This window comes from Barbus barbus, assembly GCF_936440315.1.
Source record: "Barbus barbus genome assembly, chromosome: 26".
NCBI lineage: Eukaryota > Metazoa > Chordata > Actinopteri > Cypriniformes > Cyprinidae > Barbus > Barbus barbus.
This window is the reverse complement of record NC_136754.1, coordinates 22,887,962-22,903,433: the sequence shown is the minus strand read 5'-3', so window position 1 is coordinate 22,903,433 and position 15,472 is coordinate 22,887,962. Positions and strand designations below refer to the sequence as shown.

At 39.6% G+C, this 15,472-nt stretch overlaps 1 protein-coding gene across 1 annotated transcript in view; it reads right to left on the bottom strand.

Annotated features, from left to right (window-relative positions):
* Positions 1 to 14,521, bottom strand: part of nyap2b (neuronal tyrosine-phosphorylated phosphoinositide-3-kinase adaptor 2b) — a 61,709-nt gene extending 47,188 nt beyond the window's left edge. The window contains exons 1-2 of the mRNA XM_079379747.1: positions 13,993 to 14,521; positions 12,431 to 12,636 (exon numbers count right to left, since the gene is read on the bottom strand). Coding sequence (XP_079235873.1) covers positions 12,431 to 12,609 — 179 coding nt within the window. The 5' untranslated portion in view covers positions 12,610 to 12,636; positions 13,993 to 14,521. The remainder of the gene's footprint in view (positions 1 to 12,430; positions 12,637 to 13,992) is intronic.
* Between the last annotated feature and the right edge of the window lie 951 nt (positions 14,522 to 15,472).

The window sequence follows — 15,472 nt, the reverse complement described above, 5'->3', positions numbered from 1 at the left end:
CACATTCGTTGCAATGAATTGTTTTGATCTGAAGAGAGTTTTAGGTCCTAATGCTCGTTTTCAACCTGAGGGAAATCACACACACATAGAACTCTTCTGTCTTTACTCTTAGCGATGAATACAACCAGCTTCCAGCAGATGTAGGAAATATTGTCTTACTTTCTTTGCTTTCACTTGAGTTGAGTTCCTTCCCGGTTCAGGAAAGATCGTGCGCGGATTGGCGGCTTGGTTGGTCGTTGTCACGAGAATACTCTTCAGTGGTTGGTTGGCTTCGTTCTGACTTGATGACGCTCCCAGGAAGTTGGTTTCAGTTTCTGAGGCTTTAGATGTTAAAGTTCTTTGGAAGTTTGAGTCTTGATCTCAGTTCACTGCTCGATCATAATGTTAAATGACTGAGCGCGCCGAACGAGCTGAGCTTAAGCTTGAGCTTAAAACTTTTCTTTCCAACAACCCAACTCTGAGACACAGTTGGGTATCTGTTTTTAACGGGCCGATTTGGGATCCACCCACGGACGACTGACCCAATCGGATTATTCCTGTGGGGCGGAGTCCCGCCCTGCACAGCTTCTTTCCGTGCATACATTATCTGCTGCCTTATTTCATAAAATAACACACATATCGTAGCAGATTCCTATAAGTGTCCTAATTTGTACATTATGATGGGAAAAGACAATTTTCATCAATACCAGATTATTGCTAATAAAATCAGCTTTCGTCTGAAATCAAACACCACATATTTTTGCATAACCAAAGTACATATATCAATTGTATCCATTACGCGGTTAATGCATCGATTAAACGATCCTAAATTCTAAATAAACACATCCACGAATGTGAAACTGAAGAAATATTGATCAGGAAAATCATACATCACAAGATTACAACAATACCATAAGTTCCAATAACACAGCAAGCTCATACATGTCATGAAAACAACCTTAATATATGTTGTAAATATATTGTATATATTGTTTTCGAGTATATTGCTTCAATAGTAGAAACTAGTATAATCTGTAGCTTTTAAAATACTTGAGCATAGCATTGCGTCTCTTTGTCTGTTAGGGAGCAAAAAGGCACATTCCTCTTTTGGAGAGAAATGCAAAGTCACGAGTGTCACTTTCGTGGAGATCTGGGAATCTTCTTAGCTGGACATGTGTAGTAAACACATCATTGAATTACTGCGCTAATGGAAAGGAACTCAGGGATGGTTTGTTTCAGCGTTATCCCAGATGCCAAGGTCTTTGCCCTGTTCCTGGTTGAATTATGCTTAAGTGACAAGAACCAACCATGAAGTCCTGTTTTAAATACATTCCAGATTTCTCCACACATATGCCCCTTTGTTTTAGGGGTCTCGTGAGGCATTAAGGAGAGCAGAGCAGGATGCTTGAGCGTGGTGCTGGTCGTTAATCAACTTTATGACCACAGATATGTCAGGATCCTACCCTGACAGTCTTGTCTGTCTTGTCCCTGTTCAATGTTTCTTTGTTTGTTTTGTGTCTGAGCACATGGCTCTGTCTCTGTTTGTGTTTGCCACGTGCTCCTCTTGTCCAACCTCCCTGTTTTCCATGGTCACGCCCCCTTGTTTAGTCCTTGTCTAGTCCTCGTTTGCTTGATTGTGTTCACCTGATCCTCGTGTGCTCTGCTGCTTTATATTGCGTTCCTTTCCCTTGTGTCCTTGCTGGTTCGTTTTGATGTCTACCAGTTTCTTGGCCCTAAAGATATCCTTTGATCTAGCTCAAGTGATTTTTGATCTCTTGTCTTGTTATTTTATATTCTCGGTTCCTTTTTTTGTTTTCTCTAGTTCTGTCTAGTTCTTGTTTTTTTTGATTGTGTATTCTTATCTAGTGTTTTCTCTTGTTTAGATTTTCTTTTGTCTGTCTTGTGTCATTGTGTTGTCTTGAGTCTTGTCTTGTTTGTTATTGTGTCTTGTCCTGTCCTGTCCTTACCCAGATTCCCTGGCCTCTGACCCCTACCACCTGGAAGCAGCTCTCCACTCTCACGAGTCAGGTCTCTGGATCTGTGAGTCACTACCTGGCGGCTAGACTGGGGCGACTTCTGAGATTCACTTCAAGCTACGGGGTCCCTGTCTTCCTGCCTTCCTCTGGAGCTGCTGCCTCTGTGCTTGAGTCCGCTGCCACCTTGGACAGGCTCAGTGGTCATCCCTCCTGCCTGTATTGTTGTCTGCCCTGCCCCTCTGTTTGGACTGATTCACTTCTCACTCCCCCTGCTGTTTCTAGTCAACGTCTTGTCAATTAATTACCATTGTCCGCTCATTTGCATCTGGGTCCCATTTCTTGCAGATCCCTGACAAGATAGGGAAAGTATTTTTTCTTTCCGGAATGTTGCCGTCCTGTTAAAAGACCTGTGTGTGTGTGTGTGTGTGTGCTCGCTTTTCGACCAAGCCCTACACACTTACATTCGTAATCGAATGTGATTCATCTGTGATTATGAACGCGATATTGCATAGCTTGCTATCAGTTGCCTTATTGGTTAAAATCCCCAAATGGTTTACTTAAATATTAAATTAATAAATTACATTAAAATTCAAAGTAATTACTTTGGTAATGTAAAATACTTTTCGGATGTAGCTGTAATTTGATTTCGTATTTTAAATACGTAACGCCTTTACATGTAATTCGTTACTCCCCAGCCCTATATATATATATATATACATATATATATATATATATATATATATATATATATATATAATGTATGTATATGTATGTATGTATATATATATGTATATAAATATACAAACCCAATTCCAAAAAAGTTGGGACACTGTACAAATTACGAATAAAAAAGGAATGCAATAATTTACAAATCTCATAAACTTATATTTTATTCACAATAGAATATAGATAACATATCAAATGTTGAAAGTGAGACATTTTGAAATGTCATGCCAAATATTGGCTCATTTTGGATTTCATGAGAGCTACACATTCCAAAAAAGTTGGGACAGGTAGCAATAAGAGGCCAGAAAAGTTAAATGTACATATAAGGAACAGATGGAGGACCAATTTGCAACTTATTAGGTCAATTGGCAACATGATTGGGTATAAAAAGAGCCTCTCAGAGTGGCAGTGTCTCTCAGAAGTCAAGATGGCAAGAGGATCACCAATTCCCCCAATGCTGCGGCGAAAAATAGTGGAGCAATATCAGAAAGGAGTTTCTCAGAGAAAAATTTCAAAGAGTTTGAAGTTATCATCATCTACAGTGCATAATATCATCCAAAGATTCAGAGAATCTGGAACAATCTCTGTGCGTAAGGGTCAAGGCCGGAAAACCATACTGGATGCCCGTGATCTTCGGGCCCTTAGACGGCACTGCATCACATACAGGAATGCTACTGTAATGGAAATCACAACATGGGCTCAGGAATACTTCCAGAAAACATTGTCGGTGAACACAATCCACCGTGCCGTTCGCCGTTGCCGGCTAAAACTCTATAGGTCAAAAAGGAAGCCATATCTAAACATGATCCAGAAGCGCAGGCGTTTTCTCTGGGCCAAGGCTTATTTAAAATGGACTGTGGCAAAGTGGAAAACTGTTCTGTGGTCAGACGAATCAAAATTTGAAGTTCTTTTTGGAAAATTGGGACGCCATGTCATCCGGACTAAAGAGGACAAGGACAACCCAAGTTGTTATCAGCGCTCCGTTCAGAAGCCTGCATCTCTGATGGTATGGGGTTGCATGAGTGCGTGTGGCATGGGCAGCTTACACATCTGGAAAGGCACCATCAATGCTGAAAGGTATATCAAAGTTCTAGAACAACATATGCTCCCATCCAGACGTTGTCTCTTTCAGGGAAGACCTTGCATTTTCCAACATGACAATGCCAGACCAAATACTGCATCAATTACAACAACATGGCTGCGTAGAAGGAGGATCCGGGTACTGAAATGGCCAGCCTGCAGTCCAGATCTTTCACCCATAGAAAACATTTGGCGCATCATAAAGAGAAAGATGCGACAAAGAAGACCTAAGACAGTTGAGCAACTAGAAGCCTGTATTAGACAAGAATGGGACAACATTCCTATTCCTAAACTTGAGCAACTTGTCTCCTCAGTCCCCAGACGTTTGCAGACTGTTATAAAAAGAAGAGGGGATGCCACACAGTGGTAAACATGGCCTTGTCCCAACTTTTTTGAGATGTGTTGATGCCATGAAATTTAAAATAACCTTATTTTTCCCTTAAAATGATACATTTTCTCAGTTTAAACATTTGATATGTCATCTATGTTGTATTCTGAATAAAATATTGAAATTTGAAACTTCCACATCATTGCATTCTGTTTTTATTCACAATTTGTACAGTGTCCCAACTTTTTTGCAATCGGGTTTGTATATATAAATTTACATTTAAGCGACTTACAAATGAGGACAATAGAAACAATGAAAATCAACAAAAGAGCAATGATATGCAAGTGCTACAACAAGTGTCAAATAGCTTAACGCAGTATATGTAGCAAGGTTTTTTTTTTTTTTTGGAAAAAAAAATACAGCGAGCTAGTGTTAGAGGCCTTTTTTGCTTTTGTTAACTGTATAACAAATAGTCCAGAAATAGTCCAGCTTGGACAGAACAGTTGTGAAGCATGTTCCAAAAGAAGGGCCTGATCTTCTTGATGTTAAATAAAGCAAATCTGCAGGACCGGGCAGTTTTGGCAACCTGGTCTGAGAAAGTCAGCTGATCATCAATCATAACTCCAAGGGAAGGGAAGGAGGCAGCTGTTAATTAGCCTCTGGGATCCTAGAGTGCTCAGAGTGATTACTCTGGATCACTTCCCTGAGATCTTTCCTTCTCCCTCTAGCTTTGTGCCTCCTCCGTGCTCTACCACTCAAAGAAGGGGGAGCACGAGAAGCGGTGCTAGCCTTCTGGTCTTGCCTCCGGTCCTCAGACTGGGATGAACCAGTGCCCTTTATGGCTTGAGGCTTGGACCTGGACTGGCGCGGCATAAAGTTTTTAAAAGCAGCGGAGCGCGCCTTCACTTCCCGAAACTTCTCAATAACTGTCTCAACGGATGTACCAAAAAGCTCGGAAGGCAAAACCGGAACATCGAGGAGAAAGTGTTTCTCTTTTTTCCCCAATATCTGCCATTTTTAGCCACAGATACAGGTGCATCTCAGAAAATTTGAATATGGTGAAAAAGTGAAACTTTCATATATCTTAGATTCATTACATGTAAAGTAAAACACTTCAAAAGTTTTTTTTTTTTGTTTTAATTTTGATGATTAGAGCTTACAGCTAATGAAAGTCAAAAGTCAGTATCTCAAAATATTAGAATATTTATATTTGAGTTTCAATAAATGACCATCCATACAGTATAAATTCTGTGTATCTCTTGTTCTTTGAAGCCACAATAACGGGGAACACTGCTGACTTGACAATGGTCCAGAAGACAATCATTGACACCCTCCACAAAGAGGGTAAGTCACAGAGGGTCATTACTGAAACGGGTGACTGTTCAAGGAATGCTGAATCAAAGCATATTAAATGCATAGTTGACTGGAAGGAAGAAATTGGGTAGGAAAATGTGCACAAGCAACGGATGACCGCAAGCTTGAGAATACTGTCAAGCAAAGCCGATTCAAACACTTGAGAGAGCTTCACAATGAGTGAACTGAAGCTGGAGTCAGTGCATCAAGAGTCACCACGCTCAGACATCTTCAGGAAAAGGGCTACCAAGCCGCTTCTGAAACAGAAACAACATCAGAAGCATCTTACCTAGACTAAGGAGAAAAAGAACTGATTCAAGATTCAAGATTTTTATTTGTCACATACACAATTATACAGAGTATAACCAGCAGTGAAATGTAGGTCAGGTCCGCTCCAAGGACAGTGCAATTATAAAGTATACAAATATTAAGAAAAAGAAAAGTAGAAAAAAATTAAATAATAAAATAAAATAAAAGATAAAAAAATATAAATGTGCAGGTCAGTATGTTGTTGACTTAGTAATAAGAGGAATGTGCAAAAAGAATGTGCAAAAACTTGTACAGGGTATTTAAATAGCTGCAATATGAGGTAGAAAAAATTCTGAATAGCTTATTGATATGGTGATATTTACATGGAGTCATGTGATGTTATGACACAGAGTTAGAGTTTAGGAGCCTGATGGCCTGGGGGAAGAAGCTCCTTCTAAGTCTCTCAGTCTTTGCCATCAGGCTACGGAAGCGCTTACCAGATGGAAGCAAAGTGAATAGATGGTTACCAGGGTGATTTGAGTCCTTGATGATTTTAACAGCTCTACTTTTGCAGCATTTGAGGTAGATGTCCTGCAGAGAGGGGAGAGCAGACCCTGAGATGTGCTCAGCTAAGCGCACAAGTCTCTGTAGTGCTTTGCAGTCCTGATTGGAGCTGTTTCCATACCACACTGAGATGCACTGAGTCAATACACTTTCTATGGTCCCTGAATAGAAAGTTTTCAGGATTGCTGGTGAGACCCTGAATTTCCTCAGCTGTCGCAGGTGGTACAGTCTTTGCCTGGCTTTCTTAACCTGTGTTTGGATGTGTGTAGTCCAAGTCAGGTTCTCGGAGATGTTTACACCGAGGTACTTGAAGTTACTCACCCTCTCCACAGGGGTCCCACTGATCATAAGAGGAGTGTAGGGCTGCTGCTGTCTCTTCCTAAAGTCCATGATCAGCTCTTTAGTTTTGCTCACATTCAGAGAGAGACAGTTGTCCTGGCACCATGATGTGAGTCTCTCTACCTCATCCAAGTATGTGGTCTCATCGTTGTTGGAGATGAGGCCCAGAACCACAGTATCATCAGCGAATTTGACAATAGATGTGGAGCTGTGAGAGGACACACAGTCATGCGTGTAGAGAGAGTAGAGCAGGGGACTCAGGACACAGCCCTGTGGGGCTCCTACGTTCAGGGTGATGGAGTTTGAGGTGAACTGGCCAACTTTCACCACTTGAGGTCTGCCGGTGAGGAAGTCTTGAATCCAGAGTGAGGGGTTTAGGCCGAGGTCTGTGAGTTTAGAAGCCAGCTTGATGGGGACTATAGTGTTGAAAGCTGAGCTATAGTCAATGAATAGCAGTCTTACATAATTCCCATTGTTGCTGTCCAAGTGTGTGAGGGAAGAGTGGAGGACGTGAGAGATGGCATCGTCCGTAGATCTGTTTGGGCGATAGGCAAACTGAAGAGGGTCCAAAGTATCAGGTATGGAGGAGCAGATGTGGCTCTTTACAAGTCTCTCAAAAACCTTTATGACTATAGATGTGAGGGCAACTGGGCGATAGTCATTCAGGCAAGAGGGTTTATTGTTATTGCACAGGGATAATGACAGATTTTTTAAATGCGGCGGGAACCACGGAGGTAGCAAGGGACTCATTAAAGATGGAAGTGAACAAACCAGCGAGCTGATCGGCGCCTGACGTTCACTTTCCTTAGCGCCCTCCGAACCTCATCCTCCGACACGGTAATTAATTCTTTTTTGCAAATCCTTTTTTTTTTTTGATTGATCTTAGGAAATATTCTAATATTTTGAGATACTGTTTTCTTTTTACTTCCACATCAAAGTTAAAACAAAAAATTATGAAATGTTTTACTTTACATGTAATGAATCTAAAATATATGAAAGTTTCACTTTTTGAAATAAGTTACAAGAAAAAATGAACTTTTTCACGATTTTGTAATTTTTTTAGATGCACCTGTATCTCTCCTTAGCCACCATCCCCACCATCGAACGACCAATAGTGGCGACTGTTTGCTTAGTGGCATGAAGAGCCAAATCTTTGGTACGGCGCAGCTCCTCCACCGCCTCCGGAGGGAGTCCCCGGCCCTGGTCCAGGTCTTTCAGCATGTCAGCCTTGTAGGCTTGCAACAAGGCCATTGTGTGCAAAGCCACCCCAGTCTGACTCGCTGCCGCATATGCTCTGCCGTTCAACGTTTTTTAACAGGTGCCTTTTTATACTCTCGGGCGCACCTGTCGTGACGTCATGGGCTCCCGTCTGCCAAAGTCAAGTTCATTGTCATGTTTAGACTCATACTTCAGACACTGATCATGCCGATGACATTCCCCAAAAGCGCCCTCTAGGGGACACAGTGTGTGTTCCCTTCAAAGGGAACCTTTTTATTTCAGATAAATGCTGGTCTTTGGATCTTTCTATTCATCAATGAATTCTGAATAAAAATGTTCTCAACTGTTTTAAATATTGATAATAATGATAATGATAATAATACTAATAATAAAATCAGCATTTTAGAATGTTTTCTGAAGGGCCATGTGACACTAAAGACTGGAGTAATGATGCTGAAAATTTAGCTTTGATCACCGGAATACATTACATTTTAAGATATATTCAAATAGAAAGCAGTTATTTTAAATAGTAAAATATACTTTAAAATACTTTTGCAGTATTTTGGATCAAATAAATGTAGGCTTGGTGAGCGAAAGAGTATTCTTTAAAAAACATAAAAAATCTTACTGTTCAAAAACATTTGACTGGTGTAGAATATATGGAGAAATACAAGCTTAAATACCAAGGATCTTATTTTCCTGGGTTTGATGCAATGATAACAGTGATTTAGTATTGCAAAAATATGACATCATGTTTTATGCACTACACTGGAAAATATCCTTGATATTTCTTAGTCTCTCATTACCTGCTAAAACCACGCTTGCCATTTATTTGCTACTATATCTATGTTTCTAGTAGTCATAATCTACTTTGGTTCTTTTGATGTACTAGATCAAAGTTATCTGTTAATGTCTCTCTCTCTCTCTATCTCTCTCTCCCTCTAAAGATGTCTGTCTCACAAATAAGAGTGACTGCATTAGCCATCAGTTGTTTGAGTTAAAGATGCAATTGTTGTTTGTGTTTCCAAAGTTCAAGGTGTGTTCATTAATTACCTGAGTGTGTGTATGTGTTTGTATAACTTGGTAACTCCTACATGCATAGCTGCTAAACAGCAGGAGTCTTGAGAGAAGAGTTCATTGGTCAAGGGCTTAAGTTTGCCTAGCAACAGGGTACACACAGAAACCAAACACAAAATCTGCTGCTGCTGCTTTGTGTAACCAGTCTCCTCGCACACACTTGCATACATGACACCATCTAAAAACACACACCCATGTGACAGATCAGGCATTAAGCTCTCATTAGGAAGAGAAACGCTGATGTTGGAGCAGCTGTCTGCACTGCATGTGCCTGTTCCGGCTTGGCGCAGACACGTTTCCTACTGTTAAATGTAACTGACACCATACTTCTCCTTAGCATAGCATTCAGTGCAGTGTTACACAATCTTTTTTGAAATTCTGAATAAAGCAACCATAAAACAAGAATTACAATTAGGCTGCCAATATTTTTATTTATTTGTTTGTTTGTTTGTTTATCTTAAAATGACATATTCAGAAAACCTGATTAAAAATAGTAGTCATTATTTTGAAAATTCCATTTGGTGTTAGAAATTACATCACCTTTAAATACGGCCAATTAAACAGACTGTATCTGAAAACAGGTCTATTATTTATTACATTGCCCTTGCCCAGTAAAAGTGTTAATGCCATTATGCCAATGTATTGAAGCTGCTCAACAGCATCCCTACAACCTTTTCAAAACATAAATATAAAAAAAGATAAGTATTTTTTTACATTAAAATGTCACACACAGAACAATCTAAAACATTGAATTATTTTTCAGCCCTGCATAGTTTCATATAAACTTCATTGTTTCCTTTCATGTCTCTCCATGATCTTCAGTGTTTACAGCATAGTTGCTGTAAGCAAATAAGCACGTGAGGCTGTGTATGGACAAAGTTTCTGTGTGCTCCCAGAGACAGTGAAAGCTCCAACAGAATGGCAGAGAAAGAAAGAAGACCCGCCTCACTCAGAGCAATGTGCATGTGCAAGCAATTTGATTGGTTGGTGACTGCTCCAGCTGTCACCAGGCAGAACACAACTCCTGTTAGCACACTCTTCACACTTAATCTCTTTCTACCAGATCTCTCTCTCTCTCTCTTCCAATCAGTTCCTGTAAAAATGGGTCGTCTCATTGACCCACTTATATGCCTCATGAAAAATCCAGATTTTTTTTTTTTTTATAGCCCTCATCCTCCAGCCACTGAGTTTGAATATTTTATATAAGAAACAGCTGATAAGCAGACCAATAACAGAGGGTTAATATTTTCTGTACCCTTTCATGATCAAGAATGTAACTTGAGGTAATATTTTGGTGAAAGCTCTTCAGCTTCAAGTAGCTGCAACAGTGAAGTGTCTTATCACCTTTATTTATATAGCTCTTTTAACAATACAGATTGTGTCAAAGCAGCTTTACAGTATTAAATAGGAAAATAGTGTGTATAATAATGCAAAAGGACAAATTGATAGATAAATATCAAGTGTGCTTTTTAAAACAGTATGCGACAACAGCGGGAAACTGCGTATATTCATGCAGTGTGTGCAAAGATTAAATCTGATCAGAAGCTTATATATAAATGACAGTGACATATAAATGCACATATCAACCCAATCACTTTATTTAGCGTTCATGTAAACACTACTTTCGGTTTCGTCACAAAAAGTGTCCGTGTAAACATAGCTTTTGATTCAGTGATGTCATCGTCCAGCTCATTTCAGTTCAAATAGTATCTGTGCAATCAAGTTGACGATATCGCTGGAAATTAAGTGTCCTCAACTAAGCAAGCCAGAGGCGTCTTATTTAAATCAGGGTCTCACTGAAGACTGTTTGGTCAAGCACTGCTATCTGCTATCTGACAGTTAGCAAAATGAAGATTCAGTGATCATTTTGTCAAAAGATGTTGAGATGACCTAAAAAGTGAATGGTAATCTGGGACATTAGGTAACGTGGGACACCTGAGCTATTTTGGAGACTATATTTGTTTGGATGACAACCAAAATAAACTGCTCTAATTCACTACAAATGTTTTTATTATAAACCCTTTTTTTTCTGGTTTGTAAAGTATTAAAATGTCTGAACCAAACTCATCTTTGTATCATTAGATTGAATAGTGCTTTAAAGCATAAATAATTTTTAAAATGTATTCCTAAATGCGCTAAGGTCAACAAAAGTGACTGCTGTGCATGTTTTACCATGCATGTGATTCCTTCCAGTAACTGGTGTATTAAGATACCGGCTAATCTTAATACACCAGTTACTGAAAGGAATCACATGCATGGTAAAACATGCACAGCAGTCACTTTTGTTGACCGCATTTAGGAATACATTTTAAAAATTATTTAAAAAATGTATTTTAAAAAAGTTATTTGTGCATTGCTCTTAAGCACAAATTTACATCATGTCAAACAGAAATAAAAAAAATTTAAGTAGCTGAAGCCTGAGCCATATGCACGAAAGAGATCTCGGAGAGCATTTAGCTTTTATTGCACTTAGAAGACTGTGCCAAATGTGATCAATACAATCTATGCCAATGGGTCTAGGGCAGCACTCAACAGCCCACAGACACAATTACAGCTGCATTTATGTTATAGCAAGGCCACTGATTTAAAAAAAATCACGACTACAATCAATTTTGTATGACTGAAACTACATTAAGATGCAAAACTAGACTATATTTAATGACTAGTATGCAACTGATACAAATGTTGTGCAACATTATCCAAAATTATCTTTGGGCATGTCTTGCACATAACCTTTAAAGTCACAAGGATGAAACTTTATTAAAATGTCCAAGCCCAAAGTATGTAAAAAATAAAGAATTAATCAACATCCAGATATAGAAGGGGACTTTCAGTAAATACACAGGGGGACACAGAGGTAAGTGCAAACAACAGCAGGTTATTGAACACAGGCAGGTGGAGGAAAGCAAGACAACGAGTTCAGGTGAATATACGGGGAATGGCAAGGGTTCTTGGGGAATAGTGGAGCGTGGAGACGATGGAGCACAGGAGAACGGGGAGCAGAACGCTGGAGTGGCTAGCAGGTAGTTAATAGCAGGTGAGAGTCAAGTATGTAAGCATAGCCAACTGGGAGACCAGACAATGTGACAACGGGGAGAGTGCAAGGATATAGGGAGCTAGATTAGCGGTGACAGGTGCGGGGAATTAAACTCCAAGTGAAGGTGATCGTGGACTGAGAGCAGGTGTGAGCCGGGGAGGATTCTGGGAAATTAAGTCCTGAGCTGGTGACTAGCTGGTGAACTTGTGACAGAGACATGGTCATTTCTGTCATTGTCAGAGGGATTCAGTGTGAGGGAGTACCCTGGGGAATAATATTAAGGTTTGTTTCTTCTTGTGACTGTCATTTACATACATGTAATTGGAGTGTGTGCCGATGAGTGAATGCTCATAATGTTTTATGTAAGCTTGAATGAGTCAAGTGAGCTATCTCCACAGTCTTAAATGAGGGTGTTTGCAATAAGTGCAATCTTTTATTTATTCATTCATTAATTCGTTCATTCATTCATTCATTCATTCATTGCTAACATATTTTCCTTCTTACCTTTTAATGGCTTCTTCCTGCTTTTGCTTCTTTTCGATTTTCCCCTGAAAGTTAATCCAGTTTTTCTCATTCCACACGTGCCTGACGTTCTGTGAGACCAATCTGTCATATGCTCTTAGTCCACAATCTTCAACATACTGCAGAAATGTTAGTGAATCTTCCTCTTTTGAGCTAATCATTGCTTACAGGTATTTCAACAGGGCATTCTGCAAATAAAAACAGACTAAGTTATAATTGTGATCATGTGAATTCTTGAAATTATTGTTATTATTATCATATTGCTATAGATAGATAGATAGATATGCTTGGAACTGTTGAATTCATACAGTAGTGCTATTTTAATTGTTTACTGTGTAAACAAGGATTCTGGATCAATGAGATTGTCTCGCCATTAGATTCAAGATTTTTATTCGTCACATATACAATTATACAGAGTATAACCAGCAGTGAAATGTAGCAAACACAGGAGAGAGATAGCTGAGTGTTAAGCATCAGGAGCACACATACAAAGAAATTGTTTATTAGTTCAAGAAAGCATTTTTAACAGCCTTGTTCTCATGAAAACAGCATTTATCAGCCTGGATTATGAAGTATACAGTGACAGGACTGTATGTTAGTGGAGTATTGGGCTGCATTTAGTGAGACACAACGTTGTGTGACTATTGTTTAAGCTTGAGTAACCCTTGAATAACCAAATTTTCTACAAAATGTGTGTGGTGTGTAAAGTGCACATAAAATCATATTAATGCAGAAATGAGTGTGGAGTCCATTGCAATGTATATCTGCAGAGGTCTGGGAGGAGGAGACAGCACTCTGTGTTATGTAGGTCAGTATTTTCAGAGTGATCCAAGAATATGGGCAAGCTTGTTTATGTGTAAAAGGCAGTATTTGTGTCTGAGGAGGGAGGTTGGTGGGGGAAGGGGGTTTAAAGCAGTGAAATGGGTAATGCACAGAGACCCACAACCGTTGTTCAGCATCCTCTGCATCATCTACAGTAGACCTTTGAGAAACTTGTTTTCAGAGCAGATGTTCAGTTGTTCATTTGAAATGGGGGAGGGGGTTTAGAAAATCTTAATATATTCTTTGAAAACAAAATATAATATCCATGATTCACCGGTAATTTAATGTAGTTTTAAGGATATTTAAGATTATTTGTACTTTTTGTGCATCTGTGCATGATGCTATTATACAGCACACTGCTGATGGCTTGGTTCTAAACATCAGAGACACTTATTAATCCTGTAATTTCACTGTTCTCTCCCTTTAACCTATTTCCTCTGTAGATTCTCTAGCATGTTCTGCCAACATCTCATCTTATCCTCCCTGTTTACTTGACAATACTTGAAACAGCTGGCCCTATGAGAAGAGATGACCCTATCTTCCATCTGAACACAATTCATTAAATATTTTGTCTGCCTGTGAGTATGAATATGTCGTTGTAGTTTCAATTCAAAAGAGAAAGTTTATCCAGAAGGTTACATCTAAAATCACAAGTCTGTAATATAAGAATACATGTCAAATTTGAAGAAAGGGATGAGAGCTCAGAGGAGTTTTGTACTTACAGAGGAACTAGGTCCCTGCAGGCTACAATGTCTCCCAGTTCAGGTAGCTCCATTAGACTCCCAAAAGTGCCTGGGTCTGATATCCTGACATTCCAACTCCAGTCCAACAGGAAAGATTCAAGCCATTTCAAAGTCAAGCTCCAGTTCGTAAACTCGAATTCCTTTAAAATTAGTTGTCTGCAGCTCCTTGTAGTTGAAGAACCTTCAGCCCCCTGGGTACGAATGTAACTCTAGTCTAAAAGATGCATCCTCTTCATCTGTACATACTATACCTGCTAAAATGCAACATCATTTTGGAAACAACCTAAGAAAAACATCCTTTCTAACTCCCATCCACATGCACTTATAAAAGTCTTACTGTAGCACAAAGCAAAAAGCTCCTCAAGTCTTCCAAGATGTACCACACAGGCTCAGGAGAAGACCTTTTGAAGTGAATGCTTTTTTTATTTTTTTTGAAGGACACACTTAATCAGGAGCTGTGCGCGGCACCTCACAGCAGTGCTGGTTCTCGGATGTATGGCTCCTCTCTGAGTAGATGCCACAGCAGATTAACTCGGGCTGCACAACACAAAGAACACGCCTCCACCCTCCTCCTCTCTCCCACTCAAATGCACTTGCACACACCGTTTCCCATTCTCAGTACCAAGGACAGCTCCTCTGCAGCTCTGCTATTGTTGGTGGGCTGTAGTAAAAGGGGCAGGAAAACACGTGTCGGTCATGGCACAGTGGGAGGGGTTGGTGTCCAGGGTGTGACCTCATTAGACTCAGCCCCTTGGCTTTACAACTAGAAGCACCACTCCCAGTGTCCTCAACCAGCAAATAACAGTGAAAAACCCAAACCTTAAAAGCCTTAACTTAAAAGACCCATTATGAAGTAAACTACATGGTTTGTTTATGCATTTATATTTGTTTTCAATTTTACAAGCAAAAATAACTAACAATTTATCTTTTTCTGAATCTTTCAGTCCAAAAAAATAAACTAAAATAAGATAGATAGATAGATAGATAGATAGATAGATAGATAGATATCAACACAGAAAACAGAATGGAGTTGGGATGCTTGAGATTTGTTCATATGCAGCGATTAATGCAGAGGATTATTGAAATGGATTATTACTGTCGACACAAAGGGATGAAAAGCAGCGATCTGTTATTTTGCTCAAGACCCCCCCCCCCCTCTCCCCCTCCCTAACTTTCCTCCTCCCTACCTCCCACAGCCTCTGTTTCTGTGACTAATCTAGCACTCAGAAAATGGGAAAACTATGTCAGAGGCATAGTAAACTTTTGTGGAAAAACTACAAAAAATTAAAGAGCTCACAGGCCTGCTAGCCTGATAATTGATATGAGGCTTTTGAGCTGCTTTTTGGAGAAGAATAAGGGCTGGTTTTTCATCACTCTTGGGTGAAAGAATTGAGCAGGCCAGTGGATGAGAAAATGGCATTTTAAAAGATGACAGGCTCTCATTAAAGTTTTATTGCAC